Consider the following 26963-nt stretch of genomic DNA (forward strand, 5'->3'; position numbering starts at 1 on the left):
TTTCTCCCCCAGGGCGCCTCGGAAGTTTAGTTTTGCTTATTTGTGTGTTTAAATGTTTTTGTTAGAAATTTTATAGTCAATATTTAATGTATTTTTCATTAACGTATGGTATTCATTTTTATCCTGCTATGTGCATTTTCTTCTTAATATGATGACATTTTTGTGTGAATGAACATGGAGAAGCTCCAGGAGGGCAGCTAATAGGCAGGGCAGCTTTCTTCCCAGCATCATTCTGCAGACGCTCGCTGGGAGGAGCTATTCCACGTGAGACTGGTGGGGAGCACTCCTCACTGGGGGCAGCTGAGCCTCAGCTGAAAGGCACAGACACAGCGACTCCTGGCCTCTGTGGGGTGAGGGGAGCACTTCTGAGTCAAGCACGTGAGGTTCCCTCCTCCCCCTCCTGCTGCCTTCTCCAGTACCCGGGCCCCCGTGCAGGGCACCTACCCTGAACTTGGAATTCAGCATGCCCATTTCAAGGTCATTTTCACAGCTTTTGGCCTTGGATTTGCAGAGTTTTATGAGGCACATCTTGATTCTCATTATGAGATAATAAAATGATTTAGGACTTGGCACTAGATTAAAAGGGGCAGGTAGAGTTCTTCCTTCATCGAAATAAGACAGCCAGAGCTTGGCGCGGGCGAACTTCCACTCCACGTCGGCGTCTTCCTGTGGGACAAGGGAAATAACCACACGCCATCAGAGCCACGATGTCGCAGGCGAGCCGGGTCTGGGGCGGGGGGACTGCAGTTTACACAGCCTGAGCCTCCTCGCTACCGAGGCTGCAGCAGCACCAGACGGGGGGTTTGCTCCCATGAAAGCCACACGCCGTCAGCCCCTGTCCAGCTCTCCATCTTAGCACCCGTCGCTGAAAACCTCACTATCATCGGCCTCCCTCAGGTATTTTTCACTAACATTCTTTACTCGCCACCTACCAAAGGACTTCCCTCTCTGCCACTTCATCATGCTGCCCCTGACATTTCCAGCTCTGCCACCTGACGTGCCGGGCCCCCCGGCGCCAGGGCCTCAGCTTCCAGATCTGTGCCGCCCCAGAGAAACGGCGCAGCCTCCCGGGCGCGCCACCCGGCCAGCCGGGGTTTTCTCGGAGCCGCTTTGTAAGAGTAGGACGGAATGGCTGTCCATTCTAATGCCGTGTTTCAGTGACTCCACCCGTCCAAAATGTTCCCATTATAGAAATGACCAGGGAGAGAGCTGATAGATCGTTTCCCACGGGGTCTTTGGGATCCAGTTTGCCTTTTGTGCTTGGAGCACAGCTCAGTTGGGGCGAGGCCTTTTTGTGTATTTAGCAGGCACGTGGCGCCTATGGGTGGCTACTAAGTTGGCCAACACAGTATTTCTCACTAGAGAGTCTATTTCTTATTGGTCAGTGCTGCCAGGGAGGATGTTAAGAGACTCTGCATAACTCCCTGGCTGCACTTAGCAGGACGCGGACCGGCCATTCTTTCTTCCCTAGGGGGGTAGGTTGAAACCCCAGATCTGTTACTTCTGACTTGAGGTCAACACCAGACTGAGTTGCCCCCACCCCCGAGAGACTCAGTTGTTTGTGTTTGTTTGTTTTTTTTTTTAACTAGGCAGACTCTTCGGCCTCTGTCCTAGGGGGGTGGTTTGAAACCAGGAAAGAGGCATAGACTTTGGAATCAGACAGAACTGGGCGCACATCCCCTTACTAGCTGTGCAGGAGCGGGAGAGCTCACTGCCCCCGGCTATGGGCCTGAAGCTGACTCTGAGCATGTGCTCCTGGAGCCGGGTTGGGGTGGGGGCTGAAGGGGGTGGGGGGACAGGCAATTACTTCACGCCAAAGGAGCGCTGAACCCAGCCAGGGCCCACACGAGGCTGCCGGGACTTGTCACGAGCAGATAGTCCTCACCAGCAGCCTGACCATTTTGTTTGCTTTTGCTGAGACCCCATCAGCTCCTGACTTGGCCTGTGGGGACATCTTGTTGGGTTGCAGACTGGAAGCTTTGTGACGACAGGGCTCGCTCCTGATCACCGCTGTACACTAGAGAGGTGTGACGGGGACCCCTGAGAGCAGGGTAGCTCACCTGGAGTCTGCCTGGGCTCAAGTCCTGCTCCTGTTCTTATTAACTGTGTAACCATGGCAGGTGACTTGGCTGCTCTGGGCCTTAGTTTCCTCACCTGTGAAGTGAAGATCATTCCTACCTCACAGGCTAGGAGAATGAAAGGAGTAAATGCATGAAGCGTTGGGCACTTAGCAAGCACCCCATACTTATTACCTCCAGTTTGACACACTTATTACCTCCATAGCTTGACAGTGCCTAGTATTCAATGTTTAGTCATTCAGCAGACACTTACAGAGCTCCTACTGTGTGCCTGGCTGTGCTGACAAGCTGTGCAGACAAGCCACACATTCATTCCCACTATTTAGAATACTATTTTTGGGGGGCTGGGGAGAGGGGTGTTATGGGCCAAGTGTCTCCTAAAACCAATGACATGAGTGTGCTAGTCAATCATCAGGGACCAGCTGTGCTAAGAGCTGTGGCACTGGGTGCTAGGCCTTGCCGCGGTCAGGGCTCAGGGTTCGCCGCCCCTGTGGCGGGCATCTGAGCTCAGATCCCAAAAAGTTCACAATCAGGTCACAGGTAGGGCGGTGGTGCAAAAGGGGTAGGCGTTAAATAGTGGGAGACACAGAGAGAAGTGTAAATAATTCTTTTGAGAGAGCTGGCAGGAGAGAAAGAAGTTGAGAACTAGAAAGTGAGATAGAGGGAGGATTTTTTGTAGTTCTCTCTTTTTTTTTTTTTTAAGATCAAGAGACTTATTTAAATGTGACAGGGAGGATTTGCGCAAGGAGGGTGAAAATTCATTCGACTGAGGGGGTGATAGCAGTGCTGCTCCTGAGGCGGTGGGAGGGGCAGGTGGGAGAGGCACCTCCTGCATTGGGTGGGGGTGATGGTGGGCAAGGGGCTGTGGGGCCTTGGATTTGGACTAGATGAGGGCCCAGCACCCTCCCCTGCAGTTGAAAATTCACTTATAATTTTTGATGCCCCCCCAAACTGCGTTCACCGGAAGCCCACCAGTAACACAAACAGGAGGTAAACACTTATTTTTGTGTTAAGGGTGTGATGTACTGTATTGTTTCAATAAAGTAAGCAGAGAAAAGGCAACGGTATCAAGAATATCATAAGGAAAATATGTGTAGAGGATGGGCTGGACTGTATTTATCTACACCACATACTAAGGTCATCTGTTTACAAGCAAATCCACTTATAAGTGGATTGAAGCTCAAACCCCCATTGTTGCAGGCTCAGCGCTACTCTGTCATGTTTCAGTGTGATGGTGAATGCCGGCACTTTCCAGAAGGAGGCGCCCAGGCTGCAGGGTGGGCATGGGGTGGGCTGCGATGTGTGCTCCCCACCTGCTGGACCTGCGCCTTGGTGGGAGGCTGGATGTCACAGGCTTGCCCCCAAACCAGTGGACCTCTCTCATGCTACTCCACAGCTTCCCACGCCAGTTCACTTGTGAGCACTGGGCCACCATCTGGGGGGAGTGGACAGAGACCTACAGGTTGTCCAGGCACCGTCTGGTTTCTTTTAGACGTGGGGAAACTGAGCCCCAGAAGGGCAGGGAAGACTGGTCCGCAGTAACCCATTCACACAGACCAAATATGCAAGACACTTTTTAAAAATATGTCCATAAACACAGTCCTGCATTTCTGGAGGTGGTGGGGGTGGCGGGCAGGGGCCATGGCCGGTGAGCTCTTTTTCTAGCACAGTCTATGTTCTTGTGGCGCCAAAGATACCACACTATTTCACCTCATCCTGCCTTGGCACACACGTGGTTCCCACTATTTAAAATACTACCTTTGGGGGGTGGGGGATAGGGGGTGTTTGGACCAAGTGTACCCTAAAATTCCTATGTCGAAGCTCTAACCCCTCGGTTCCTTAGAATGTGACAGTATTGGGAAATAGGGTGTTAAGAGAGCTAAAGACTAAATGAGTTCAGACGGTGGGGCCCTAATCCAGTAGGGGTGGTGGTGGGAGAGGGGCGTTCCCAGGGGCTGGACGCAGGTAGGGAAGGCCAGGTGAGGACACAGCCGAGGAGAAGGTAGTGGGGAGGAGACAAGACAGCAGGCCCTTAGTGGAGTCGTTCTGCTAAACCCACATCACGAAACCCAGGCTTAGTTACAGATTTGGCTTTTTCAGAAGCAGAGTCTGAGTAGTTAGGGAATCTGCCTGGAGACCCCTGCCACCTCCTGAAGCACAGTAACCGCGCCATAACCAACCCAACCCCATTTTTTTTTTTTTTGGGGGGGGCAGGTGTAACTTCCTTGTTACCGCTCTCTTGGCCTACAAAAGTCTGATTTGTATAGCTCCTTGGAGATCCTTTTTATCAGCTTAATTGTATGCTGCCCAATTCAAATTGATTTTTATTCAAATCAGCTTAACATTTTTGATAACCTCAGCTTAGCTTTTAATAGTGGCCATCTGCGAGCCAGGGAGAGAGGTCTCAGGAGATACTAGTCCTGGCCACACCTCCATGGTATTTGTTATGGCAAATAGCAGACTGATATTCAGATGCCTTTTTTTTTTCCTGTATGAGGAATATACAAATAATTGTTTCTTTTTTTTTTTTTTTTAATTTTCTAGAGGCATGTCTTATTTATTTATTTATTATTTGTTTGTTTGTTTGGTTTATACATGCACTGGGTACGGTCAGAAGCGCGGGAGGGTGAGAGAATTCACCAGAACCAGAGCAGGGAGCAGAGCAGGCAGAAGGACCGAAGGACACTGCTGAGGGGAGCAGCGGGCGGCAGGAGAGGTCCGCGCGCCATGTGGGACCTTCCTCTGGTGGCCGGGGAGCAGCCGGGGATCGAACCGGCGCCGCAGAGGCCGCAGGTAGCTTCGCAACCCAGCGCTCAACCGCTGCGCCACCGGGGAGGCCCTACAAATAATTGTTTCTTATGAAAGATTTAAGTGCAGCGCTCTACCAAGGGAATGTAATAATAACCCCCTTTCAGATCTCTTTGCTTTTACGCCCTCCCCTGAGGCTACTGGAGGTCGAGGGTGAGGTACCTTTGCTCTAATTTTTTCCGTTTCATGTAAACCTTGTGTTATGCAAATGAGACTTGCCTATGTGTGCATTTGTACAACTTGCATTTTTTTTCATTTACTACTAACATGGGAATGTTCATATGCCAGCATAAAAAAGTCTTTCTCATTTTAATATGGTATGCTAAGTCTATACTCGATCACATTTTATTTAAACATTCCCACATGGATGGAGCATTTCCAAGTTTTTCCTTTCATGCTTATTTATGTAAAATTGTATATTCTTCATGGATCTAGTCCCAGAAAAGGAATTATTGACTGAAAAGGTCAATGCATCTTATTTTGTTGTGGTTTGAGTTTATTTATCTTTATAATAGGGAAAACGATGAGAAAGCTTAAAAAACATAAAGAGGTATAAAGGGGCATTCACCATGCCCTCTTCCTGGGGTTCCCGCATCTCAACAGGCAGCCCTGCTGTGTGTTTCTTCTGTAATTTTTTTTTCATTTTCAAATGCTTATACAACCCAAAATGAATGTGTCTTCCCTTTTCATCCTCTACACAAAAGAGCGAGTACTATCTGCAGGGCCTGTAACTTGACTTCCCCACCTGTACTGTGCGTGGGCGCTGTCTGCACCTCCATGCCCAGTGAGCCTCTCATCCTGCTGTACAGCTGCTCAGTGTCCCCCCGCTCAGGCATGTCGTAATCTATTTAACCAGAGTCCTATTAATGCTCATTTAGTTTGTTTTTAATCTCTCGCTGTTCCAAATGAGACTGCAATCAATAGCTTATGGCTTGTGCATTTTGGATTTTGATAAATTGCCTCCTGAAATATTCTTTCAACTCCCCTATCTGTCCAGCAAAGTGACATTAATCTTTGAATGGCCTTCAAGTGTCCCCTCTGGGCACCCACGGTCTTGCCCCTGCTGGCCTTCTCTGGGTGCACTGGCCCCTGGGCACCATTATGTGATTCATGGATTGGGTTTTTTCACTGGACTGAATTTTTGAGGGCAGGGACTGTGTCTTGGGCATCCCTGCATCGCCAGTGCCTAGCACAGGCTTGCCACATGGTAGGTACCGAACAAGTGAGAAGCGGAAGGGAATGTAGGTTGGAAGATATGCTCTGGTTTGCCCTGGACCCTCTGCAGGCTGCGCTGGAGTCATGTGTCCCAGGGGAAAGTTTCCTGACCCCGAGCTCTCTGCCCTCGTCGCGTCACTTTGTGTGTGCTGCCTGCTGTGCCATGCGGCAGGCTGAGTGGAGGTGCTTCTGGAATCAGTCCTGGAAGATACCTTCACATCTAATGACAGGTGGCTTGGAACATTATCACCCTTGTTGGTGAAAACAGCAAAGTCCATTAAGCCAAGGGGGCAGCATTGTGAGGGGCGGGCCTTACCTCGATTTCCTGGTAGGAGTTGTTGATCATGGCTATGAGCATGTTGAGCAGCACGACCACCATGGTGACATTGTAGACGCCGTAGAGGACGTAGCCGATGTTCTCGATGAACTTGTGGTCGTACTTCAGCACCACCGAGATCACTTCAGACAAGCCAAAGATGGACCAGAATAACGTTTTGAAACTCTCTTCGACCCTACAAGGAAACAGACCAGCCCTTTAAGGGAATTGCATCACACGAGGCCCCAGTGTCTCCGATCCCCCTGCGGCATGGTGGGGTGTTTGGAGGCACCTGTGTTCCAGAATAATGAGATATTCTCATTTCTAGAAAGACTTTGAAACAACATAATATCTGAATGAAAGTAGTACGGAGCAAGCACCTTCTTTCCCATTCTGTCCATCTGTTGGGACTCCTGGTGGCAACATCCTTTTTACCTTGCTGTAATGAAACATGAAAACGGAACACCAGGGCACATGTTTGTTTTCGTATGTGGTTAGCTCAGAAGGCACACTCGTCCTGCAGTGCAGGCTCTCAAGTGTCTCCCCTCAACTGCCCAGCCCCACGTGAAGCAGGGGAGGCTGGGTCCCCGGGCGGTGCTGGCTTGGTGGTGCCTGGCACTTGCACTTAAGCCTCAAGGCCCCTCTGTCTTAGTGCCTCTGTTTTACACATGGAAACTCTGGCACTTGGAGGCTTGTGTGCTTTTGTCCAGGGGCACCAAGCAAGAAAGTGGGGTGCAAACCCAGGTATGACAGAAGTTTTCAAACTCATGTACTTATTTTTTTTATTTTTTAATTTAAATTTTATTTTTATATTCCCCATACAATTACAACCCCCTTATTTTGACCCCCATCCCTCCTTTCCCCGCCCCCCACCCCCATAGAGTGTCTCTGGTTCATAGTTGTTTGTTGATTTTGATATTTTATTTCTTACAGTTATTCTTTTTCCTGGTCCCTTATTCAAGTTTTCTAGATTCCTGCTATGAGTGAGACCATCCGGCATTTTTCTTTTTCTTTCTGGCTTATTTTGCTGAGCATGATCCCTTCCAGCTCCATCCATGTTGCTGCAAATTGCATGTGTTTATCTTTTTTGAATGCTGCAAACTCAAATACTTATAATGACTATGTTTTACCCTCCCTCTGGTTCTGGGCTGAGACCAGGTACGTGGTGACGTCACCCAGACAGGAGCTGCATGATCAAGAATGAGCACGGGGTGTCTGGTGAGTCCAGATTGTTCAAGTCACTGAAACTGCCCAGAACTGCCCTGCAGTGCACTCAGGGTGGACACTGCACATGCTTTCAGGGTAATGCAGGGAAGTTCAGGGGTCCTGCTCTGTGATGCTTTTGAGGCTTCAAAGTTACCAAGAAACACTGCCTTAAGGATGAGCCCCGAGCACATGTTCTCGTCAATACTCTGTAACTATGACGATGTCAGGGTTTCAATGTGGAATCCAACCAGAAATCTGGACTTGCGCCAGTGATTTAGAACACGCAGGTGTGGCCGACGCCACGTGAATGGCTCCGTGCATCTCTGAGTTTGCATCCAGCTTTTGAAACCATTATGAGAAAGCACTTTTTCCTCTTTAACATTTCAGATTTTTAACACTCACCCACAAACAGCCAGGATTAGCTAGATCTCAGGGGAAAAGTCAGCATTCCTTAAGGATTGGTATTTATTTGACACGATGTACAAGAATACTAGTACTTGTCACTTTAGCTACGAATCCAGCACCGACTGACTCGCGTGAATTTGCAGCTCCTCTGCTTGTGGGTGTGTGTTTGTGCGTCTCGCCAGCTGCTTGGCTCATCCCTATGCATCGTCGGGTCTGACAGCTGAAATCGAAGTGGGTTTTTGTTGTCAGTGTTTGTTTTTGGCTTCTTTTAAACCTGTGAGTTTGGACTATTTAATTCATTTTAGTTGTATTGAGAAGGAATTTTGTTGGGGGTTTGGAAGTAATGACCGGGTATCGTCTTTATCTTGGGGCTCCAGCTCCTGATGCTATTCCCAGAAAAGGGAAAATTGTTTTTCTCACGCGAGGTGAGCAGCTTCCATTGTGTGTGATAAAGACGCATTCGATGGTGGGATGGTTCAGGGTGGGCACTATCTGCCAGTAGGGAGTACTCCTTCCCCAGTGGAAGGGAACAGTGACAGAATACAAAACATTGCATGAGCCCCAAATTCAAAACTGGAACGAGACAGCAGGCCATGCTCTCTCTGACAGTTGTTCCCTCCTTGCCAGATCAGGACACATCTTGAGGACACGCTATCTGGGCAAACAACTACTGGTCCAGGATTATGCGCTTAAGCACAAACAACCCAAGAAATGGATAAGGTGAGTAGCCTAGAGATGTTTTACAGATTTTCATCTTCTCTTTCTTACCTTGGAAAACCCCACGAACCTTTTGCTGACACAAATGAAGCAGGCAATTATAGAACACAGCCAGGAAAATCCTTTGGAATTTTGATTAGGGAAAATGGCCTAGATTCAGCATGTATTTTTTTTTTCTCATTTGTTTCTTGCTATGAGTTTACTAAGCTTGGATGTATCCTTGGTGCCTTCATTTAGGTCTTCTATGTCAGTAATCTGAAGAAGACAGAGCCGATTTATAAAACAGTCTGTGTTCCAGTTAAAGAATACTTACACAGAATAAACCTCTGCCTTTCTAGCCCCCCTCCACCTCTCCACCTAGGCTCAGATGCTGAAATGTTTGATTTGCTGTCTGGCTTCCAGGCAATCTCCGATACCTCACACCTGCTTCATTTCTATTCTGTAGCTTAAGGATTAGTCTCTGGACTTGAATTTGGCCATGAGCTCCAGGAGAATCTAATTATAAGAGCCCAGATTCACTGGAATTGCCAAAGCCAGAGGCAATGGCACCTCACTGGGAAGGAAAGGGCCTCAGCAAACTATGTGTTTTTGGCAATCTCTTTTAAGCTCTTCATATAAGATGCTATATTCTATGCTAGTCAGCCCCCCCTCCTCTTAATATGGGGCACAGGGAGTCATGGTAACAAAGGTCTCCCTTACAGAAAAGCTAGGCCCCTCAGCTAAAATCATGCAGAATGGCTAGATTCACCCCTGGGTGTCCAGAGTCTTTCATTTGTACCCACCCCTCTTGACACAAACATTTAGTGAACTAACTGGACAGATGAATTTAGCTGTCGCTGCTGTTTCTCAGAGGGGACAGGTAGAGTAAGTTTGGCCAGTTAGCTTTGCTGAGTGGAAAGCAACACAATATTTCATCCCAAGCTCACTGCATACAACTAAATAATTACAACTGAATTCTGAATGGAATTGAAGTGTTTGACTATACGATCAAAAACTAGAATCAAATGTTGGCATATACATAGTCTTGGGTCCGGGCGAGGTTTCAGAAACTACTAAGGGAAAGATAGATTTGCCCACATAAAATTCTACTTGCGTACATCAAAAACATAATACGTCAAAATTCAAGGCAAAAAACTGAGGAAAGATTTTGTGTTTGCAACACATATGAAAGACAACAGATGATGTCTTTCTTACATAAAGAGCTTTTACAAATCAATATAAAATGACAAACATATTAGAAAAGAAAAAAAGTGAGGAAAAGGCTGCCATGAAAACTTGATGCTTTTTATGGTGACAAGAACACCATCAATAACTGGATATGCCACACGAGTGGCATCTTCTGGTTTATGTAGCAGGAAGTAAATAAAACTTGTCCTCATGGCTCTATGTGTGTTCCCTTGAGCTTGGAAACTTACAACAATGTATTTCCAGAGAGAAGGCTGACCTTGGGCAGGAGTCAGTAACATATTAAGAATCCCAAGAGCTGGAGCACTGGAGCCCCACTGTTTCCTGAGGGTGCGCCGCCCTCTGTCACGTGTTCACCAGACACAGTGCTTAGCTGCTCTGGCACCCAGCGCGTGGGGCAGAACCCTCCCCCCACCCATCACCTTGGAGGTCCGGGGCTGTCTTTCAAGAAGACAGAGTCTTGCAGCATTTAGTTGATCCTCACCATGCAGCCACATGTCTCCCCAAGAACCCCACTGCCAAGGAGCCCATCTTAAGGCTAAGTTTGAGGCCAATGGCGCCACCTCCTGCTCCCACCCAGCCTGGCTAGCTGTGGCCAGCCAGATTTCTTCAGCTGCACCCTTCGCGGGAAGCTGTGCAGAGATGGCTGGAGAAGTAACAAGCACAGGACCTGCCTCAGCTTGAGCCCCAGCCCACTGGGTACCGAGTGTGCACTAGGGCACGTCACCAAAGCTGTTTGCATCTTAGTATACTTATCCATGAAATGGGGATGATGGTACCTTGTTATGAAGTTGCTGTGACTATTACATGAGCAACTCGGGTAGGGTTATATAGCGAGAGCACAATAACTGGTAGTCACTCATTTTAGTCACATCTTCGCTTCCCAGTTATTCACTGAAGTCTGACTGTGTGCCGGGGACTCCATCACATGAGGCAGACACTGGGGCTCAGAACATACTTCTCTCCTTGGGGCTGCCCCCATCTAAGGCAAGCTGTCCAGGGGGAGAGGACTCCGTGTGAGTTCGCTCCACCTGCCTCCCCCAGGAGGCGTGCAGCCCACCCGCCCCTCAGGCGCTCCCTCCCAGGCCTGAATGGAGTTAATAATTCAGCTGCTTATTGGTGTTTTTGAACAGGCCTCATTTTCCTTCCTATCGGCAATGATTGTCTCAAACCCTTGATTTCATGCAAATCTTCTCTCCAATTTCTCCAACCCAGGCTGTCTTAATATTTGACTCTTGGCTTGCAGTGGAAGGGACTGGAGATTTGTCAATAGGCCTCCCTGGCATAAGAAGTGTTCCTAATGAAGTAAGCAGGGAACACGCCCTGAGTGCTGTTGAATAGACTGTGATTCACCTCCTGGCTGGGCGGGGCTGTGTGGGGGAAGGCTGGTGCTGATTTGCCACGCAGGGAGCAGGGACGAGGTAATCAGTTTCTACCAGGTCTGTCTCGCCTGGATAATAGGGCTTTAATAACAGGTTGCCTGAAGAGGCAGTGTGGATGGGACTGGAGAACAAACTGATCAACAGGCCGGGGTTTGAGGTGATTGTTATGAAAATTGCTGCTTCTTCACAATGCCATGCTGCCATCCTCCATGTCGTGGAAACTCCACCCCCTCAACAGCTAAGTTCTGTTCCCTGCCCAAATCTGAACATAGCAGGCTGAAATTAAGCAGGAGGATGAGCTCCTGAAAGGCTGTTGCTCAAGATCAGAAGACAATAGCTGTCTGCTTGGCTCTGCCCGAGCAGAAACAGTAGCCACCTGAGGCAGGGGAAGGCACTGGGAACACAGAAGCACCCCACGGGTGAGCTGTTTCCCTGGTGCCCAGGCCTCAAGATCAAAAGCAGGTGGACCGGCTTGAGGAAAGTGGGGGGAGAGCTGTGTGCCAGGGAGGGCCTGAACCTCATGCTGCCATACCCTGCCAGGCTGTGTCCTCTGAATGGCCTCTTCATTGTCTGGGTTCTCAGTGGGGAGTTTGATTTAGACAGTTCAGAGGTAGAGGAGTCAGGCCATAGCACCAGTGCCCAGGAGCTGGGGTGCACGCAGGTTTATTTAGACCAAGGGTCAAGCTTCCCCCTATAGCCTGCTTGCTCCTTCAGGGCAGAGCTGAGCGTGTCTTCACCCTGGAAACTGAACCACAGAACCTGATACACTGAAGGCGCATGATGAGTTCAATGTCTGTTGAATGAATGAATGAATGAATGAATGAATCCATCCCTCCCTCTTCCCCTCCCTCTCTGATGTGCATTTTGACTTTCCAGGGCCCTGACACCCATGTGAACGCTGGGCTCTGGGGAGGCGTCAGTGCCCAGGTTCTGACTAGCAGTCTTGGGCCAAGTAGTAGCCTTTCTATGCCCCCTTTTTTCTAGCTGTAAAATGAGAAAAACAACCATGTCTACTTAATAGGATTGTTGTGAAGACTGAATGAGTTAACAGAACGTCTGTGAAGTGCATCAAATGCTGCCTGGCACATAACAAAGGTGCGATAAATGTGGCTGATTTTGCTATTTGTGTGGAATGTTTTTTCTTAACTGCAGTAGGCTCCAGTATCAGGCAGAAAGACTGCACCCTGCAATCAATTCTCAGAATTCGACTTCAACTCTGCAGGGGCAGGACTGGCGGAAGCAGCTATCCCTTCCTGGAATCGCCAGCGACCTGCTCTTCTCCCCATCATTCTTGCCCCAGCTTCCTCTCCAGCTCTGTCCAGGGCTTCCCAATGTCCAAACCCCGAGAACAGGCAAGCTGCCGCTGCCTCTCATCCACTCTAACCCCTCCACCCTCAACACCCCTTCTGCACCTCTCAGGCCGGGCCTGCGTCCTCTCTCCCGTGGTTTCTGGCGGCAGCCTCTTCATGGATCTAGCTTCATTTGCTTTGGAGTTGCCTTTCTTTTACACCTTTTCCCCCTTTGTAACCATGCCCTAATTGCTGCCACTTCTTCGGGATTAGCATCTGTCTTCTGCCCGGGCTGCAGGTCCACCAGCGGTGGTGCTCTGGCTGTGGGCTCGTCTCAGAATCCCCGCGGGCTCCAGGTTCTCCCTGCCACGCGCTGCTCCCACACACGCATGGCTCCCCGAAGCATATCTCTGACCTTGCTCCTCCTGTCTGTGAAGAGGGCCTCCCTAGAGATTCTGACACCCCAACAGGACATACAAAGGCCTTCACGATCTGGGTCCTACTGGATTCTCTGACTTGATCTGCTGCCATTTCCCCAAACTATTGCCTACTTAATTTTTTTTGAGCACAAAAGTTTGTTCTTACATGTACAGTAGGCCCCAAGACAATGCTTCGTTTGAACTCTAAGTGGCCGCAGATGTTAGGGCATGGCGTCCAGATGTTTCGGCAGGAATGGAAGTAAGGCTCACCATTCCCTCAGGTGTAAGCAACAGCTTTCTTTCTGCCTAATTTCTTCATTTTACCTCTGGCCAGGGAATCCTTGCTAGGGTTCTGTACTTTTAGCTCCGTGAGTTCCTTCCATCCCCCGGGTTCTGTGCCTGCTTCAGTGCCTTGTCTTTCTCCTCCACCTCCCTAGCCTGCTTCTTGGGCTCTTCACGGGCTGCTTCTTGTTCCCATGAAGGCTGATCGTGGTGCCTGCTGCGCCTTCCCCAGTCCTGCCTCCTGGAGTTGCTTTCACTTCGATTTTTTTTTTTTTTTTGGTTAAGAACTTTCCATGGTTTCATTGTATGATAAGGCATTGAAACATCACTAATCAATATTTGGGTAAGAAGGAAGCTGCTTTGCTCTTGACTTGAAAACGCCACAACAAAAGTGCCCAGCTCCTTTATGCCCACACAGGGTGGTGCCCGCCTACCATCCTCCGAGGCCCTCTGCTTAGGGTCGCCCGCTCCATGCTCCGCCAGGCAGAGTTCAGTGTTTCCTCCTCACCCCGCTGCCCACGTACCCTTTGACCACATGGGGTAACAGCTGTAGTTTCATTTCTTGAATCCCACACTAGTTTGTGAGTTCCTCGGAGATGGGAGGGCTGTGCTCGTCGGTATCGCCAGGGCCAAACGCAGTTCGACCTGGAGTAGCGGCCCCACGGTGTTGGCCAAAGGAATGAGCATGCTTTAAGACAGACGCTCGCTTCATCCGGGGGACAGCAGAGGCTGCCTTTCAGAGCTGAGACAGGTAGACTCATCAGGTTCTCAGTGGGAATCAAAATCCAAGCGTAGTACGGTGTTCTTCGGAATTTAGTGCCAAAGGAAAGTCACCCAACTTTTCACGAGACTCGGCCTCCACTGTGGAGCACAGTGTGGGAGTTGGCGGGGTGGGGGGTTCCCACTCTGGGGACTTTCAGCTCAGGAGGTGAGGGCGGGGCTTAGAGTCATACAAATCTGGGTCCAGATCCTCTTTTTGGATGTGTGATCTCTGGCGAGTTCAGTATCTCTGCGCCTCAGCTTCCTGGTGGGGTGTTCCTCTCGAATACCTTTCATCTCGAATAATTAAATGAGAGCGTAGATCATGTGTTCATCAGGGGTCCTGGGGTGCATGGGGTACCCGAGGGCAGCATCTTGAGGAGCTTCTCCCTCAGCCCAGTGCCCCTCCAGATTCACGTCAGGGAGGAGCTGGCTTGTCTGTGTCCCCACCAAGCTGAGCACAGCTGAGTCCGTATCTCCCACCCCTGGTGGGCACAGGACGGTGTTTAGAGAGTGGAAATTTTCCATAACTGTCATGGAAAACAGAAGCTTCTAATTTTGCCTAGCACTGCTAAAGTTCCTTCCATTAAAATGATTCCTGGGGAGACAAAATAAGCTTAGGAGAGGTATTATTTTTGATTAGAAAAGTCTCAACTCAGCTAAGCTCTGAAGCTGCCTCCACCGCAGGCTGTGGATAGAAAGGGCAGGGTGGGGTGGTCTTTGGAGAGTCAGGCCCACATACTCTCTAGTCCCATTAAGTGGGGGGGTGGGGTGGGGCATGTTCACCCACAGGGAAGACCAGCACCCATGAGGAGTGGTGTTCGAGGGCCCTTCACGTCTGCATGAGAGTCACCCCGTTGTCCCCAGCCACACCCGCTCCCCTCTGGGGTTGGCCCCGTCAGAGGACCAGGAGGGGCGTCCAGGGACGCCTCCTTCCCCAGCTGTATTTCATCGGTGAACCAAGGACCTCCCATCTCTTCTAACTCTGTCACCGGATTACTGGGACCCCAGGGTTTCCACACAGCCTCTAAGCAGCAAGTCTTGCTTGCGGAATATGTGCATTCCAGCTGTAGGGTAAAGAAAATATCAGGCTTTTCTGCCCTTCCGCCATCAGGAGAGATGATGGATCCTTGTCCTGAATGCATGCCTGATGGCGGGCACCTGGAATAGGGTGTGGGCATAGGTAGATGGGATTCAGCTGAGCTAAGACTGTGCTTTTAAGGGCGGCGTCACGGGGGGACGCCAGCAGCCCCAGCCAGCCAGCAGCAGAACCTGAAGGAGAAGCCGAAGCAGAAGCAGAGAACGCCAGAGAGCCCAGATAGAGTGAAGACTTGCTGGGGGCTGGGAGGCCTGCCAGCCTCCCAGCCCCCCAGCCAGCACCCCTGCCTGCCATATGCCTGGTGAACCCCCAATAAAAAGCCTGCAAAACTACTGAGGACTCTGACTCCTCCTTTACCCAGTCTGCATGGGATCAGAAAACCTGCACTGTGTCCAGTTCCTGCCCTTACAATTGGCGTAAGTCGGCAAGATCCATGCAGATGGGTATTGGAGCCCTCCGAAGACCTGGAGGGACTAAGGAGAACAGACTGTGTGTTTGCCTGTGACGATGCTGGAGGCGCCATGGCGGTATAGAAGATGGATACGTCCACGAGCTACAGGATGAGACCTGGCGTGAAGGAGACGCCTGAAAGGACCAGCCAACGACACCGGAAAGGACCAGCCAACGACACCGGAAAGGACCAGCCAATGACCCCTGAGGCAGCAGGCCATTGCTGAAGCAGGGAGAGGCCAATGGACTTGAACTGATGGACTGATGGACTTGGGCTGATAGACTGATGAACTGATGATCTTGGACTGACAATCCCGCCAGAAGGCGGAGGACCTTGGCAGGTTATGTTTTTTTTTTTTTTTTTTTGAGAATCTGGGGGTGGCCAGTGGGCCTAGATGGCCAAGAGCAGCCTGTGCATGCCCAGCAGCCAGGTGGAGGAGAAAAGCCAACTAAGAAAGCAAAAGCTGGTACTGATGCTAAGTTGAGAAGCCCTAAGTGGCTGTTAAGCAGCCTGGGTATGCTGAAGCCCTGTGAGTCTTGTAAAATCACCTGTGGGTGATGCCCTGCTCATTCTTGAGTGAGGGTGAGGAGCTGAGGAACCTGTCCTTGGGGGACGGGTGGGGAATGTGGCTTGGGGTGGAGCCCAAGCCAAATGCAGAGTTTGGATCCCGACCCATGTGATTGTGCAGTGGGTTGGCTTGAGTGCAGGGGTCTGCGAGTCGCATGGGTGGCCATGAAGGCCGAGTGTTGGAGCGACTGCAGACAGAAACCCTGAGGGTTGGCGATTACCCCCAACAGAATAAAATTGCCAATCCCAGAGCTAGTGCATCCTGGGGGTGGATGCTGTGTGTGCCTTGTAGCCGAGACTACAGCCAGAGAAGGCCAGGAAGCCTGACGGCTCCTGGTGTGATATAGTAGATGCCGTGAGTGATTCCTCTCCCTCCTATGAGCAGTGCCTTCGGCAGCAGATTTGGTGGCTTATCTGCTGGTACCAATAATTGTCTTTTGCACTAGGTTGGTGCCCTGCCTGGACTTATTTGTGTTCTGTTGTATTTTGTTATATTGTGTTTTGTTATATTTGATGTATTTGCTTTTGTGGGCCATGGCTGCATTGTTTGTTTGCTTAGAAAATTGTATAGATATGTATAGACTATATGGCAGAAAACCCTGAGGGGGTGGACTGTAGGGTAAAGAAAATATCAGGCTTTTCTGCCCTTCCGCCATCAGGAGAGATGATGGATCCTTGTCCTGAATGCATGCCTGATGGCGGGCACCTGGAATAGGGTGTGGGCATAGGTAGATGGGATTCAGCTGAGCTAAGACTGTGCTTTTAAGGGCGGCGTCACGGGGGGACGCCAGCAGCCCCAGCCAGCCAGCAGCAGAACCTGAAGGAGAAGCAGAAGCAGAGAACGCCAGAGAGCCCAGATAGAGTGAAGACTTGCTGGGGGCTGGGAGGCCTGCCAGCCTCCCAGCCCCCCAGCCAGCACCCCTGCCTGCCATATGCCTGGTGAACCCCCAATAAAAAGCCTGCAAAACTACTGAGGACTCTGACTCCTCCTTTACCCTGTCTGCATGGGATCAGAAAACCTGCACTGTGTCCAGTTCCTGCCCTTACACCAGCCAAGTCAGCTTCAAAACTCAGCTCCAAAAAGCAAACCCTACCGATGAAATCAAAGCTGTTTCCAATAAGAACAAAATTCCTAACAATCGGAATGGAGAACTTAAAGGCTCTCTTACACAAAGAGCATTCTCAGGCGATTTCTCTCCTCTCCTCGCCACCATCTTGGGATTCTATGATTTTGTATCCAGACAGCATAAGCATTGTCTGAGCACCCGTCCGCCTCCCCTTTGGTCATCTGCAGTTTCTAATGGAAGCGTCTTGAAGATAATGAGCTCCAGCAGGTGCACTATCTGTTATGCCCAGACAGGCCCCGCTCACCAGCCAGTGACCCGCACACTCTCTCAGCCCCTCCCTTTGGGCCAGGATCTGACACAGAAGCGGCAGGGAAGATCGCCAGACCTTCCAGAGAACCTCGCCTCTGTGGTGGCAGGAGGCCGACAGCCGGGAAGTGCTCATGGGCTCTGACTCCAGAGCTCACACCTGGACCTGGTTACCTGTTCTGTCCTGTGCTTAGGAACAGGACAGCCCCATGCCCGCCCCGCCCCGCTGCACGGGCCAGAGATGCACCCCACGAGCCTGGCCTCCATCTCCCATCTCAGTGACGATGGGGCTGGATCAGATCGGCTTTCCTCCCTGTGTGGTCCTGAGACCGCCTGTGCAGAATCCCCTTGTTAATGCAGATCTCTCTGCCTTGTCTGGAACTGGTGTGAATAGGACCCCCTCTGGGGGTCCGGCCTGTGAAGACCCAAGCTCAGCCATCTCCCAAGATGGTTCTGGTGAGGTCTGAGAACCCCTGTTCTCAATGGACTGTTCATACTGTGTGTTTATTTACACCTGGGGGGGGGGGGGGGAGTAGTGCAATCTGTTTTCTTCTCACCCCCGCATTGGGAGGAAGGGAGTGGGAGTTTTGGGGGGCAGAGAGGAACCAGACCACACGGGGGATGTGGGCAGGGCTAGACTTAGGGCTGGGGTCTGCAGTTGGTACCAAAACCCAGAAGGCCCTACTCCTCCTGTTTGGGGCAGCGCTTTAACTATGTGTCCTTCAGTGGGGCTGGCTTTGCGGGATGCGCGCAGAAGGTGAGCAGGGCTCTTGGATCCTCCAGAGCCGACTTTCATGGAGCCCGAACATCCTTGCGTGTGGCAGAGGTGGGGCTGGGTGGGGTTTAGGGAGGGGAAGGGAGATGGCTGTGCATTTCAGCCCCAATTTCCCTTCTGTAGGACTGAGTCTCCTGATCCAATCAAGATGATGAGAGGAACCTTCTGCCCCCCCACCCCAAAACTCCCACTCCCTTCCTCCCAATGTGGGGGTGAGAAGAAAACAGATTGAACTATTTCCCCCCAAGGTTAAATAAACACATGGTATGGACAGTCCATTGAGAACAGGGGTTCTCACACCTCACCAGGAGAAAATTCCAGAAGCCCCCTTGTGGGTGGGCCAAGGGGAAGACACTCAGGTGGACCAGGCGGCCAGGCCTGGGCTGCTCTGAAGCCCGTCCTCACCTGGTAGTGGTCACTCAGCTTCATCGCTGCTCTGCTGTTCTGTGGAATACTCTGGGTCCCCTAAAGCAGGCATCTAATTTAGCCTAAGGTAGCTTTCGCTTATCAAAGGAGACCTGGGGGGTGGGGAGGGAGCAGGACACGCACTAGAGAGCAGTCAAAAGGTAAAAGATGACATTATAAAAATCCATTCTTTCCTCTCCACTTCACTGCTCTATTGACTATTTTCCTGCTCAGTCAAATCCTATCACAGCTGCAACTCCCATTTTAGGAACTGCCAAGACGGTAAGTGTCCTGTCCTGTCTTGACTGTCCTGTGCTTGCTGCTGCCAGAGCGCTCCTTCCCTTCCCATCCCGGAGGGCCTGGGTCAGTCTGCTCCTAAGTCCTCACCTTTTTCTTTTTCTAGTGTGCTGTGGCGCCGACCTAAGGAATGGGGGCCGGGGTACAGATTCCTGTGAGGAGGAGGCAGAGGGATGGCACACAACTCCCAGGGCAGCAGAGCCGGCCAGAAACCCCCGCCAGGTCTCAGGGCGGCCCGCCCCACCGCTGTGGCCTGCTGGCTGCCCTGTTCTTGTTCACGCAGCACGCGGAGCGGAATGTGTGCGAGGCCATGCTGGACATGCGGGCGGCGCTGGGGCCTGACCGCAGAGGGTTAACAGCCTGTGCTTATCGACTGACATCTCAACGACTGTTCAATAACAACGGGCGCTGACTGGATACATTTAGCTTTGCTCCTGGCAGATCGAATGCAAATTTGCTTTTGGGGGATTAGAGCTTATTTCCTTCCTTCAACAGTTAATCACTGAGGGCTGCAGTGATTGCAAGTCCAACCGAGTCATTACTGTATTTGGCCTGATACAGCACACATTGTGCCCAGAAAGGGTCCTAAAGAGCCAGAGTTTCTTGTGGCTCATCCATCCCGTCCTGCTTACTTGCCATGCCTGTGATCATCACTGCCTTCCTTGGAGGGCTTATTGTATGCCACACACTGTATCCAGCCCACTTTCTTCCACTGAATCCTTAAGACATCCCTGGGAAGTTGGCCATCTTAGTACTCTCATTTTGGAGTTGGGAGGTTGAGGCCCAGGCACCTGAGCACTGTCCCAGGCCACACAGCCAGTGAGAGAGCTTGGGTGGAGGCGCTGTCTGATGGGCTATGGGTGCTATAGGCTGGCTCAATGCGGGGACCGGGCCAGGGCCAGGGAACACCTGCTCTCTGTGGACACAAACCACTTCTCTGCCCCAGACTCACTGCTGTGACTGTGGGTCTATGGTTTTGTAGCATCAGCCCTACCTTCTAGATAGTCCCCCTTTGGCAGAGCAGCACAGTCTGTGATTCTGAGCTGAGGGGCACGGGCTTCCTTGCACCTAGTCTGCATTCTTGGACACAAGTGTCTCCCTGTGATGAGACAAGTTTACTCCCCAGAAGAAGGGTAAAGTGAAACCCTGCTGTATGGGGTGGGGGTGGGGGTCAGGGACCCTGCGTGAAGGAGGCTTAGCCATTTTCACCATCTAGAAAGCAAATCCAGGCCATTCAGGGGTGCTTGGGACAGGAGGTTCTTAGCCCAGCAGGTTCCTACTTCTGTGCTTTGGGTGGAGACCTGACTGTCCTTTCCTTAAGATTCAGGGCAGGAGCTTGACAAAAGCAGGGAGACATTCTGGGGCTGGGCGGGAGGCAGGGTCTGGACTGGAAAAACTGCTGAGCTTCAGGCATTTTCCATAACGAGCAGTATTCCTGCACTATGAGCAAGATGGTAAGCCACTTCCGTCTTACAGGTGAGGGCACAAACTTGGATAAATCAGGTAACTTGGTTTAAAGTCATCAGGCAGTACATGTCTGGGCCTAGATGGACCCAGGGGAGCCAGGTTCTCCCACTAGGTCGTTGCTGGCCCTGCTGCTGCCCCTGCAGGAGACCGAGGAGCTCTGGGTCTTCAAGGATGCGGGTTAGCGACACCACCTCCCTGGGTGCTATTGTCTTGCTCTGCCTGCAGCAACTACTTCTGAACCCTGATGTCACTAGGCCTGAGGGTGCTCCTTGCTGTCCTCTTCGGGGCCTCCCTGTTGCTGCTGTGGTGAGTGAAGCTTCAGGACTTGCTGGGTGTTCAGATGCAGGCATGGCCTGCCCAGCCCGACACGGAGAGCTGCTGACCCGCAGCCTGGCCTGCCCTGCCACGCGCAGAGGGCTGCCCAGGGCAGCCCTGCTAGCACAGGTGAGTCAGTGTCCTGTGGGGTGACTGGACTAGTGACAGGCAACAGATGGGAAAAATCCACCTGATAAATTCTCTATTTCTCATCTCGGTGTGATTTTCTGAGAAGTGTTTCTGTACACTCTTCCAGAGAGGGCACGAGCGGGCTGTGTTCTGCTAGGTGATGGCCAGGTCGGCAACCTGTGTTGGCTTGCCCTCCTCCCACACGCCACCTGCCTCCTTCCTTGTCTTATTTCACATGCACTGTGCTGTGCAACCACCCCAGGCCGGGTAGGTTCATCATTGACTCGGTAGATGAAAAGAGAATTTTGGAGCCTTCATTATCTCTAACATGCTGCTAACGCTGAATCGGGACCAGGGACACAGGCAGACCAGGCAGGGAGGCAGCATTTGAGCCCCCAGCCTCATAGTGTCACCATGAATGCCAGCACTGAGGACCCCTTATTAGCTCTCGCTCCTCAGCCCAGGTGTCAGCATTTATATATGAGCTGGGTTCTTGGGCCCCGGTGCCTGCAATTACAGGTGGGCATGCCTGTGCTTATGCTCCCGAGTGCCCACCACGACAACACAGCATCACGTGTGGGCAGTGAAACCTGGGAGGAAAACAAGGCCGTGGGTACTGGCTGTGGATGCTGGTGGGGGGAGGTGAAAAAGCTTGAGGACCCCATGTTCCTCACACACTGCGACTGCCTTGCTCCAGTGAAGTGCTGGCTGCAAGAGGCCTTTGTCTTCTGAGTCCCTTAGATTAAGAAAATAATAGCAGTAATGGTAACAGTAATTCCATTATTGAGAGTGTCTGTGGCAGCTCTATCAGATCATGGAATCCTCACACCATCCCCAAGGAAGCAGGTACAGCCATCCTCATTTTAAAGGTGAGGAAACTAAGGTTCAGAGAAGTTAAGGAACACACTCATGGCCACACAGCTTGTAAGTGGCAAAGTGAGGATTCAACCTATCTCTTCTGTCCTTCCAAATCCAGAACTGGAACTCTTAATCGCCCTTGAGGAAGGTTGCATTTAACCTTTAGATGTATCATGGGGGGGCCTCCCCGGTGGTGCAGCGGTTGAGTGCTGGGTTGCGAAGCTGCCTGCGGCCTCTGCGCTACCGGTTCGATCCCCGGCTGCTCCCCGGCCACCGAAGGAGGGTCCCGCATGGTGCGCAGACCTCTCCTGCCGCCCGCTGCTCCCCTCAGCAGTGTACTTCGGTCCTTCTGCCTGCTCTGCTCCCCGCTCTGGCTCTGGTGAATTCTCTCACCCTCCCGCGCTTCTGACTGTACCCAGTGCATGTATAAACAAAACAAACAAACAAACAAACAAATAAAGAAAGAAAGAAAACATGCCTCTATAAAAAAAAAAAGTTACATTTATAAAAAAAAAAAAAAAGAAGTATCATGGGGACCCGAGTCTTTGAGTGGAGCCACCTTCAAGAGACTCTCAAGGATCCCTGGGAAGCCCAGAGAGACCCTCTGGAGAGGCCTGGGATACTCACGTTGTAAACGCTGGGTTGTACTTTGCACCTCGGTAGTAGGAGTACAGATTGAACATTCCAATCATGAAGGCCACAAATACCATGATGAAAATGACCATAAACTTGAAGATATCTTTCACGGTTCTCCCCAGGGAGATCTGCAGAGGCCCAAAGCTCTCGTTGGCTGGCAAGATGTACGCGATTCGAGAGAAGCTCAACACGACGGCTATCGCATAGAGTCCTTCCGATATGATCTGAGGGTCTGAAGGCCACCATTTGTCCCTGGCTGAAAGAAAACAATCCGGGTTACTCACTGGGTGGGTGTGGGAGACAGGATGTCTCTTGGAAGAGAAGCCAGTTAGGCATCTTTAGAGGGGTCTAACTTGATCGCTTGCCGTTGCTGCCTTTGTCATTAATCCTGATCCGAGGAAGGTGCATCCTCTTGGGATGTGTCTGTCCATCTGTCTGGAGCACACATCCCTCACTTCCAGGTCAATTTCATTCCTAATCATCTTTCAAGGTTCTGCTTCTATGCCAACTCTTTCAGGAAGCCCTCTATGACCCCCGCAGGCTGGGGCAGATTTCCTGTTCCTCCCTCTGCTCCCACAGTGTCCTGTGCACCCCCCCCCGCCCCCACCCCGGGCCTGGCATGTGCCATGCTGCTTGCTGTTGTGTCTTCCTTGCCACTTTTTTTTTTATGCATACAAGAACTGGGGTATAGGCCAGAAGTGTGGGGGGTGAGAGGATTCACCAGAGGCAGAGCGGGGAACAGAACAGGCAGATTGACTGAAATACACTGTTGAGGGGAGCAGCGGGCGAGACACGAGCGGTGTGCTGTGCCATGTGGATATCTCCCTGGCCAGCCGGGAATCAAACCTGTGCTGCAGTGGCTGTGGATAGCTTCATAGGTTGTGTCTCAACCCCTTGCGCCACCAGAGAGGCCCCTCTTACCAGCTATAGAGCCATGAGCAGGAGTGGCTCATTCACCAGGAGGTAGGGAAAGGAGCTTGGATTTGGGAGTCAGACCAGAGATGGCCTTTCTACTCACTGGCTGGATGACTCTGAGCAAGTCAACTTGCTTTTTTGAGCCTAATTCCTTCATCTGTGAATCAGTGGTTATATCAACCTCACAGAGCTAAGGTGAGGATGATATGAAATCATATATGTAAAGTACTTCACAAAGGGCCTGGCATGCAGTGGGTGCTGATACATGTTTGTCAAATGACTGAATGAACACCTTACGACAGGTTAATCTAGCCCCACATTAGAATAAATGAGCTCACATGGGGCCCAGGAACCTGAAGGATCTTGTGTGAGACGAATGCTCCTGGGTGTTATTCCTCAGGCAGTGTGTGTCTAGGACAGTTGCTCCCTGATTCAGTCAATGTCCCCTAAATGATGACCACTTACTTAAATTTGCCACTATGGCCCTGTTCCAGGTGGCGAGAGTTCTTGGACCTGTCCTGGGGACATTCTGCGTGTGGTCACTGCCCTGGGGGTGTCCTGCAGCTCAGCAAACTGCAAAGTGTTCCTGTGGCATTTCTAAGAGTCCAAAGAGCAGCATCTGTCACCAATCAGCTGCCTGCTGTGGATCAGGATATAGGGTGAGTCTCAAGTGGGGGCAATGCCTTCCTTCTGGAAAAGTGTATGTGTGTGTGTGTGTGGGTGTGGGGGGAGGTGTCTTCGATTTATATGAGTGGTAAGAGTATTACTGAGCTGCTAATATCCTGCGATGCTCCAGACCCACACATGAAAATTGCCCTGCTGAAAATCCAATAGCGTCCCTGTTGAGAAGTGCTAAGTGAGACTTAAATTGAGAAACATTGAGAAACCTAAATTAGCCCTTATACCTACATTAGCTGTAATTTTCACAACAGTCCTGTAGAGTAGATATTATTATTGTCATTTTAAAGATTGGATTTGGGGTATGGGGTCCTTTTCAGAGAGTCAGATAAATGTAGATAGCAAGGATATTACATAGCAATTCTTGGCACCCCAAGGGAGATAGAAGAGGAAGAATTTCAGTCTTTATTTTCAAAGCTAAACTCTGTTAAACAATTATAATAATAAAGAGCACAGAGAAACATTTAGTAAGAAAAGCCAGGCCTCCTATTTGCCACAAAGTTTCACATAGTACTTTCTAAATTACATTTGGAAATATAATAAAATTATAGACTCTATGTTCTCACCAAGGTTATAGCTCAGAAGTCTATAAAAAACAAATCAGAAAACAAATCATGTTTTCCCAATACAGCTGTTGTCCTCTGTGAATAAATAACACATTTGGATAATATGAAGTAGGACTTGGCTTCTCCAAACTAAGACCAAAAAGGGATTATTTTTCTTTCCCCTATAATTTAAACCTTAAATCTCAGCTGTAATAATTGAAGCCCCTCCTACAATCTGTTAAGCTAAATGTAGCTGTCATCAGACGCTGGTGACCAGGTTAGAAATTTCAGTGAATAATATTCTACTTGGACAACTTTGTAAAAGTGTGATGGATGGAAAATAAAAAGGCACTGTGATGATTTAGATGAAGGGATTTTCTTCTTCTTGGAGCGCCTTCCATGTGAAAAAAGTCCTTATCACAACCTGAAAAATTAACATCTCCCTATTTGGGTGCAAGAGATTGGAAGTTACACACCTCTGACTGACCACGAGAGGGTGCTCTTCTCCTGCAGCTGGCACACCCTCGAAACTTGGAGAGATCAAAAGATTTCCAAGGGCACAAGGGGAAACACAAAAGCAAGGGCAATAATGTGTAATGTGTTAAGTTGGGTGGGTGAGACCTTTATAGAATCCATAAGAGAAATAGAAGTCTCAGATGGACAATATTCAGCCTGAGTCATGACAGTAAGGAACGTGTCCAATGCAATATCACATTTCACTCATTTTTCTTTGATTGACAGCACAGGGGAAAATGTACATATCCATTTTCCTTTTGAAAATCTGAATTTGCTCAATCAACAAATGAAGAGTGGATAATTTGTAATACTACAGGACTCTTCATTTCTCAGTAGGGGTTTCCTACCACCTTTACAGGTACCATACTGTGTGCAACTCAAACAACTTTGAATATGGAGAGCAGCTTAACTTTTGCATAGAGTAGCCAAGCCCTCTGCAGATAGTGACTGTAGCAGGAAGATACATTCCTGTGCTCACAGGAGCTATGTAGCATCACCTAACAGGAACACTTTATGATGTTCCTTTGTGATCTAGCCACTCCCATTAGTGGGTGCCTGTAAATGCTCAGCTAATATACACTGGTAACATCAACAACCAACAACAAATATCAACTCTCTCTCCCCCACCTCATCTTTCTCTTAGTACATAAAGAAATGCTTGAACAAGAAAATGTCCCAAGAGATAGTAGTGATAACTGCTACCAGATAGTGAGCATTAGTTTCAGAGCACAGTGCAAGACTCTTCATATGCACGCTTATTTAATCAAAAAAACTTTCTGATATAAATATTTTCCAACTTTTACATATCAGAAAATAAGACTCAGAAAAGTTAATAAGCAAGGTCTCAGAGTAGGAAGTAGTTTATTAATCTAGGTTTTGTGACCTGGGAACATAACCACTGTGCCCTTCTGCTTGGTTTTCAATTCATGTTGGGAGATGCTATGTTTCTGAGAATATTGTGAGCTTCCATGACAACCTGTTTGTTTGTAAACAGGGACAGGGCCTCCCTGGTGGCACATGCGGTTGAACCCGTGCTGTGAAGGTGTCTGCAGCCTCTGCAGCATGGGTTCCATCCCGGCCGGCCAGCGAGAGTCCCACATGGTGCAGCAGACCTCTTCTGTCTCGCGGGCTGCTCCCCTCAGCAGTGTATTTCAGTCAGTCTGCCTATTCTGTTCTCTGCTCTCTCTCTGGTGAATCCTCTCACCCTCCCGCACATCTGGCCTGTACCCAGGTTCTTGTATAAATAAATAAATCTTAAAAAAAATAAAATAAAAAACAGGGACAGAACAAAAAAAAAAAAATCCAGGTTTTTTTTTTTTTTCCCAAGGGTACAGATGGCTGCTATTAACTTTTAATTACTAGTCATAACCTTTCAATCTTCTACTTCATATTGGACAACCTATAGTTTGAAAGCGATGGCAACTCTTATGAACCTACCTTACCACAAGAAAACAATTTTGACTTGGAAAAGCAGAACTTTTTGCAGAAAACACAGGCATACAATGAAAAAGGGAAATTTATACCTATGTATCTATAGCCCTTAGTGCTTCTGGATCTACGAAACTGTCATCTTAAAAAAAATCACAAACATTCCAAGAACTTTTCCTCCATCAATCCTTACCAACACAAGAAACATGCATTCGTCAGAGCTGTTCTATTCGGCTGGTTGAACTGTAGGAGCTAAGATTTATTTTTGAGCGGGGAGGGAGCACAGGGGCTGTCTGTGCTGGCAGGCAAGATGGTTACAGGGCCTCAACCCCAATGAGTGGGTCCTTCGCCCTCTAAGAAAAATATTCACCAAGGAGCGCTAGTTGTAATTGAACCAGGCATGGCTTTACTAGAGAGACACATACACGCCAGGACTAGTTTGGGAAAG

The 26963-nt window shown here is 49.9% G+C and overlaps 1 protein-coding gene across 1 annotated transcript in view; it reads right to left on the reverse strand.

The window, feature by feature from the left end:
* The window catches only part of TRPC7 (transient receptor potential cation channel subfamily C member 7), a gene marked incomplete at both ends in the record, with an annotated part of 151748 nt that overhangs the window by 8131 nt on the left and 116654 nt on the right, over nt 1–26963 (reverse strand). The window contains 3 exons of the mRNA XM_084252620.1: nt 445–666; nt 6418–6613; nt 22425–22689. Of these exons, the coding sequence (XP_084108746.1) occupies nt 445–666; nt 6418–6613; nt 22425–22689 (683 nt within the window). The remainder of the gene's footprint in view (nt 1–444; nt 667–6417; nt 6614–22424; nt 22690–26963) is intronic.

The sequence above is a fragment of the Talpa europaea genome (genome assembly GCF_964194135.1).
Source record: "Talpa europaea genome assembly, chromosome: 13".
Classification (NCBI taxonomy): Eukaryota; Metazoa; Chordata; class Mammalia; order Eulipotyphla; family Talpidae; genus Talpa; species Talpa europaea.